Source organism: Sycon ciliatum, chromosome 12 (genome assembly GCF_964019385.1).
Source record: "Sycon ciliatum chromosome 12, ocSycCili1.1, whole genome shotgun sequence".
NCBI classification, from domain to species: Eukaryota; Metazoa; Porifera; class Calcarea; order Leucosolenida; family Sycettidae; genus Sycon; species Sycon ciliatum.
The window spans coordinates 18,611,657-18,619,156 of NC_088654.1; the positions used below are offsets into that span (position 1 = coordinate 18,611,657).

General features: G+C 49.8%; 1 protein-coding gene across 1 annotated transcript in view; it reads right to left on the minus strand.

The window, feature by feature from the left end:
- LOC135828145 (unconventional myosin-XVIIIa-like) overlaps positions 1-7,500 on the minus strand; it is a 41,550-nt gene that overhangs the window by 28,823 nt on the left and 5,227 nt on the right. Inside the window, exons 3-8 of the mRNA XM_065340585.1 lie at positions 7,037-7,252; positions 5,620-5,796; positions 4,781-4,991; positions 2,551-2,693; positions 877-977; positions 364-427 (exon numbers count right to left, since the gene is read on the minus strand). Of these exons, the coding sequence (XP_065196657.1) occupies positions 364-427; positions 877-977; positions 2,551-2,693; positions 4,781-4,991; positions 5,620-5,796; positions 7,037-7,252 (912 nt within the window). The remainder of the gene's footprint in view (positions 1-363; positions 428-876; positions 978-2,550; positions 2,694-4,780; positions 4,992-5,619; positions 5,797-7,036; positions 7,253-7,500) is intronic.

The window sequence follows — 7,500 nt, forward strand, 5'->3', positions numbered from 1 at the left end:
ACAGAATGCAGAGGAGTGGGTTCACATGTGCAGGCAACAGGCAACCTCGCGATTAATTGATAATTGAGCAGTACAGTCAGACCCTCGCTTAACCGCACATATCCGTTTCAACAAAAAAATCTCCGGATACGGATAGGCAAGGGAACCGGATAATTGAACACACATACTGTATGTATGCATAACATATGTTGCGAATCGGTAACCAACGATTTTCTTCCGGATGGCGAGGGATCCGGCTAAAAGAAGACCAGATAAGCGAGGTCTGACTATACGGCATGTGGCCCAAACCAAGGCGTGGGGATATTACCAACAGCAATTGTAGAAAATTACCCTCTTCAGTTTCCGACAAAACCTAAGGCTCACCTCCTTTGGTAGATTGCGGAAGAAAGCGTTTTCCTCCTCGAGATTCGTCAGCTGCAGTTCTTGCCTGCAACAAGGTACAGTTCATCCATACACATGTACGTGCACGTGTACAAAGACACGCATACACACACACACACACACACACACACACACACACAAGCACGCTTGCGTACGCACGTGCACATTCATACACACATACGCATACAAACAACTTGCAAGGTCAGTCCAGACTCTAACACATTGCATACTGTAAACACGGGATCGTTTGCGCCCATATCAGTTCGCCAATTGCAATAACAGACCATTTTGCACCTGCAAACGTTTGCGATTGGACGATTTTGATGATTGACTCGAGTCTACAGTTTTGCGTTTCGTGCCCACTTACTGTCGCGATTACAAACCCATCGCGAAAATCGTGATCGTTTCAGGATCGGAAAAGTTTTCTGGGTTTACAGTATAAATATGTATGTTGTATGAAGACTCCTGTACAGGGACAGCTCACATGTGACTCACTTTAATTGCTCATCGGCTCCGCAGAACAACTGGTAGAAGATGTGGAAGTTGTACTCCAGGTCGGAACGCCTTGCCGCACGCGACTTCTCCAGTAGATACACCTGGCAACGCACAAACGGGTAAACAACAGGGCAAGGGATAATAAGCCCATTGCGCATTTCCAAATATGGAATGCATGAGTAATGACGCGAGTACGCTGTGATCAGCAATGCACTGTTCAACAGCCCAGACGACCATGCCCAGGTGGCTGCGTGGGGTGTTATGTGAGTACGCTGTGATCAGGAATGCACTGTTCAACAGCCCAGACGACCATGCCCAGGTGGCTGTGCGGGGTGTCGATGTTACAGATTACGTCATTGTGCAATAGGCATATTAGTGTGAGTCGTGGCAGTCGTTCAGGTGAGTCAAGCAGTTGCTGTGTAGTACCAAGAGTCCATAACCCCCCAGAGTGCGCAACTTCACTGATCAGATCTGGGACGGCGAACTCTGTGTTGCACGTCATAGTGTGCAGGGATGAATTTACTGTCATATTTTTTGCATAGCAGTTTCTGCTATGCAAAATCCCTCTTGCATCGCAGTCTTTGATTTTGAGTGGCATTTTTCTTTGAAGGTGGGGTGTTTACCACATTCTCCTTCCTGAGAGTGATGCCTGAAAGCCCATATGCAAAAACGACTGAAGCATACTTGCAAGTGCAAGTGCATGCAGATTGAGAGTGCCTGCACCACATACATGTACACTGCACTGTATGCATGTTACTTGACAGCACAGGCTAGGCATGGATAGTCTGTATGTATCGCTGTTTTCTGCGAGTCACAATGACTTTTGAGTAGCAGCAGATCGATTTTGCATCGCAAACTGCGATGCGACACAGGATAAATTCATCCCTGGTGTGACATCATGAGCAGGGGAAGTGTGGACCGCGTCGACGGAATGACGCAAGTCCGACCCAAACAAATGACATACTAGTACATGACGGATTACGCCGTGCCACAACCCCATCCCAGTTGCGCACCCTGGGGGATTATGAACTCCTGATAGTACTGTGTGTACGCCATGACACTCATGCATAATAGTGGTGGGTGTGGCAGCCGGGACTAGGGGAGTCCAGGGAAACAGTGCCCGAAACGATGCTCGTTCTGACCCCGGATTTGTACGCTTGACGTGATCCTTGGGGTAGAGTCACCCCTACTAATCCACACTTTAAGCAACCTGCATGGGGATCAGTATCTGCATGATGTGAGGCGGGGAGGGATCATCTACCCCTCCCAATCGACACCCATTACACCTTCCATCAGAATCAGCACCATGCCTGTATCCTGGGATGTGGAGGTGGGGGGGGGGGGGGGGGGGGGGTATCTACCGTCACGACCATCATCGTGCCTGTACATGTGTAACACGAGTGTGTGTGTGTGTGTGTGGGGGGGGGGGGGGGGATAATCAGCCTCTCCGAATTCCCATTCACTGCAACCTCCATCAGGACCGGCATCTTACCCATACAATAGTGAATACGAGTGTGTGTGTGTGTGTGTGTGTGTGTGTGTGTGTGTGTGTGTGTGTGTGTGTGTGTGTGTGTGTGTGTGTGTGTGTGTGTGTGTGTGTGTGAGGGGAGGGGGGGGGGTGTTGGGGGAGGGAAACCCCATACGCAGCAACCTCCATCAGGACCAACATCTTACCTGTATAGAGCCGCCGACGAGCTGACCAGTAGCATCAAACTCAATGCCGGTCAGCGACGTGAATCGCGTGGCGTTCTCGTGAATCACGCTGGCGCAAGACGTGAACATCTTCAAGAGCGTCTGGATACCGGCCATTCGGTCAGCTGGAGAAACAAACCACACCACCGGATGGATTCAATAACGGACCGAAATATACCATACAGTTGTATATTTTGTTACAGCGCTGAATAACATTAGTGAGGCGAACATTGAGGAAAGGAAAACGAATAGAGTGCATCTACAACATCATGTAAATTTTCCTAATCGGGTTGTATTTTGCTGCCCATATACTCTACATATGAGAAGCCTATCGGACCTTCGACCCGGCGTACATGTACATGTATTTGCAAGGAAGCACCGCTCCCTGATAAATACATAGCATTTCAGAGAATTCTCCCATCATCAGCGTTTGCTTGAACCAGCTAAGAAAGTGTGTGCCTGGAGAACACTACATTTATATATGACTCCTCAAGCTCAAACAACGCCAAGGATGAAATCTTACAGAGCCCCCTTGTTTCCAGCGCGACAAACACGATCACACGTACACATTTCTAAATTGTTCTCCAAGCTCAAATAACTCCAGGGGTGATGCTTTCGTTTCCAGCACGACAAATACACTCGTGAACACACGGCAGGAGCACGAGTCGGTGTCACCCATGGGTGTGAAGTGTGGCCAGCTGGTTTGCAGGTGACAGCATTGTGAATGGCCAGGGGTCATCAAAACACTTTTTCTACACATACACGAGTGGCACTAACTCATACCACTGTCTAATGTTTGCAAGCTCAAGTGCCGGTCGCGCTAAAAACACAGCACCGCTGTAAACTTGTATACTGTAAACAGGAAACAAGTGCAATCTGGAATCGTTTGTGACTTTCGCTATGGGTGTGAAATCGCCAAATCTGGAGCCAAAACACGCGGAGCCGTACACTCTTAAGGTGTCGTCGCAAAAGTTTTTTGTCGTCCCTGAAACGAACATCGTTCATTTCGTACTCGGACCCCCTCCCCTCCCTCTGAAACGAACACAGCTTGCTATGCTGGACGACGAAAATCGCATGTACGTACATGTCATATGTACAGTGTCGGTCGACTTGCGATTTTGGCTCGCACCCCCTCCCCCCCCAAATGAATCATGTTCGTTTCAGGGACGACAAAAAACTTTTGCGACGACCCCCTAAGAGTGTACGGCTCCGCGTGTTTTGGCTCCAGATTTCTACGCGGAGATTAGGTTCTCTACGTTGTGGCACACACAGAGAAAATGCGTACTGATTTGCTGGGTATCGATGAACTGCAGGCAGAAAACTGCCAAATATGGACGGGGAAAGTCCCAATACACATTCCACGTGACTTCTCTACGTGAACGTAGAGCAGAACAGGATTTCTTTACGTTACCGGAGCGCGAAGAGAGTTCTCGTGATTCTTTGCATCGCATTCCCATACCGTGGAGCAGAACCTCCCTATAACTAATGAAATCGACTGCAATGGGGCTTATGCGTAATGCTCCCGCCATTTGATCTTGAGGGGCAAGTCCACTATAACGGTACACACTGTGATACCAATCCTGCATCAAAGGTCATAAACTGTGTACGATTATACCCACAAATGTACTACAACTGGCTGTACCTGCCAAATATAGGACAAGCTGTCTCTCAGGAAGGTGGCGGCCATGTTTTATGCATAACCCCATTGTATACACTTCCAGGTGCACATAGGACTGTGCTCACAAACTGTGAGTGTGAACTAAAACTGGTGCAAACGTTTCCCTGTTTACGGTACCAGGTGTCATTTGGCTGCTTGTGCCCTATGAATTGCAGTGCTTTGCAGGCCCAGACAAACGCACAAACAAGAAACAACCCAGGCAGATGCACAGACAAACAACCCCGGGAGACAAATGGACAAACAACCCAGACAAACGCACAAACAAGAAACAACCCAGGCACATGCACAGACAAACAACCCCGGGAGACAAATGGACAAACAACCCAGACAAACGCACAAACAAGAAACAACCCAGGCACATGCACAGACAAACAACCCCGGGAGACAAATGGACAAACAACCCAGACAAACGGATGCACAAACAAGAAACAACCCAGGCACATGCACAGACAAACAACCCAGGCACATGCACAGACAAACAACCCCGGCACATGCACAGACAAAAAACCCAGGCAGACACAGAAAAGGGCTTACGTGTCAGCATGCATCCCTTGGTCTTGGGTAGCATGGAGAAGTAGCGCAGGACGTGACCGATGGACACGGACTTCCCGGAGCCGCTGATCCCCATCGGTATGATGGACTGGTCCTGGTGTGTGGTGCGAAGACGCTGGTAGGCCTTCTCCGCCACCGCAAATATGTGCGGCTTGTTGACCAGGGTGCGGTCACTGCGGAAACGCTGGATGATCTGTACGCAGAGCAACGCAAGAGACAGAACAAGGGAGAGGTGTTGAACTGATAAGTGCATCTACTTAGCTGGGTTACCAGGTTCTACGGTTGCCTGGAACGAGCAATTCACCATGGTTCTACGGTTGCCTGGAACGAGCAATTCACCATGGTTCTACGGTTGCCTGGAACGAGCAATTCACCATGGTTCTACGGTTGCCTGGAACGAGCAATTCACCATGGTTCTACGGTTGCCTGGAACGAGCAATTCACCATGGTTCTACGGTTGCCTGGAACGAGCAATTCACCATGGTTCTAACTGTGGGCATCTTCATGGGATTGACGACAACCAGGTGCGGCCCGGCCAGCAAAGAAGGGGATGCGACTTATAATCAGGGGAAATAAGTTATGAAGTTGATTGTTCCAACCAGGAACACACGCTTCTTGCCGAACTTGTCACTTGACTGACTCACGACTGCCGTCCGGAGCACCCGAGGAGCACGTCGCACCTTCCTCTCGGCAAACCCGCAAGAAAGCACCACCAAAGCGTGTGTTCCTAGTTGGAACAATCAACTTCATGACTATTACCGCCGAAGTCGCAACTTGTAAGTTCGGAAATATGTTACTGCCAGAAACAATCATCACTGCACCTTATCCGTGTATAGGTTCATGCTCTTCATTGGGTTGACGACGACCAGGTGCGGCCCAGCCAGCGTGTGCACCAGCCCCGAGCCGTAGCGTTGCCGTAGCGTGTGCAGAACACTGGACATGTTCAGTTGACGTAGAGTGGCCAGGTCCTCCACACGGTCAAAGTTAGTCGGGTTAGCCTGCACGTGTATCAACAGAATACCAAGCATATAGTGAGGCCTCGGTATAACATACCGACAAGGGACGTAACATCTGTACAGCTTCACCTGCTTATCAGGGCAATGCGACCGGGGCAAGGCACAAAGAGCCTTAGTTCTCCCACTTGTTCATACGCAGTATGCCGGCATGCGTTCTAATTATTTTCTGGCGGCAGGCAGACGGAACTCTCCTTCAGCTGACTGTCGACAGGCCCAGATTTTTTTGCTGTGTTCATAAACATGGTTAACATCACCTAGGGTTCCCAGTGAAAAGGCAGTCGCCTGTTGGGACTCCCCTAGTAGAATAATAAAAATTGCTACTACTACTGTCTCTAGCCGGGGCACTGCATATGCACAGTAAGTTATACTGGGGGTGCTTTATATTCCACAGCATGTCGTATCCTGGGCACTATACGCATCACATGGTGCGCTATATCAAGGATGCTGCACATATCGTATAGTGCGTTATCCAGGATACTTTTAAACTGTACACTGCAACACCACCATGTACCATGTACCATGTACCATGCACCATGTACCATGCACCATGCACCATGCACCATGCACCATGCACCATGCACCATGCACCATGTACCATGTACCATGTACCATGTACCATGTACCATGTATACGCCCGTCACAAGAGAAGCACGCAAGTCTGCAAAGGCACTGGATGTGCACCCACAGATTTTCTCTTATAGCAACGATTGATAGCGGACAAGATCTGAATGAGACAGATCAAGACTAGCACCAGATAACTGATCAATCCAGACAACTGGCGAAGCCATGCGAATCGACCACCAATGCACACCTGGTCTACACCACACAGAGTACATCGGTATAAAATGGCCAAGACACACTGCAACACATACCATGAGACACCATGGCAACACATACCATGAGACACCATGGCAACACATACCATGAGACACCATGGCAACACATACCCTGAGACACCATGGCAACACATACCCTGAGACACCATGGCAATACACACCTGGAGACACCATGGCAATACACACCTGGAGACACCATGGCAACACATACCCTGAGACACCATGGCAACACATACCATGAGACACCATGGCAATACACACCTGGAGACACCATGGCAACACATACCCTGAGACACCATGGCAACACATACCATGAGACACCATGGCAACACACACCTGGAGACACCATGGCAACACATACCCTGAGACACCATGGCAACACGTACCCTCTCGACATCTGTCTCGTCCACGGCTACGATATCACCGTTCTCCAGTTTGATGTAGCAAGGCTCGGCACCGACCGAGGTGAAGTTGTGCTTGGGCCTCTCGCTGATCGTCTTGCGTAGTAACGTAGCCTGCGTGAAGCCATCCTTGTGCACTAACCAGACCTTCTCTACGGCTTGCCACTCGCGTTCTCGGGTCAGCTCCTCCTCTGTGCGAGCCTACACGGACAAAGAAAACAGGACATATCAAGTGTGTGTGTTTACTACTGTCGTGGACATAAAGATCCGGTTGCACGTCTAGCGGCCCCAGGGCGCTGGCCATGCAGCTATGAGTACGCATACCGTGCACACATTCATTTATGCGCTGCAGCGCGCCGCATACCGTGCACACATTCATTTACGCGCTGCAGCGCGCTGGTCGCATCGGACCAACATGTGCACTGTGTATGCAACGTTCTGTTCGCACT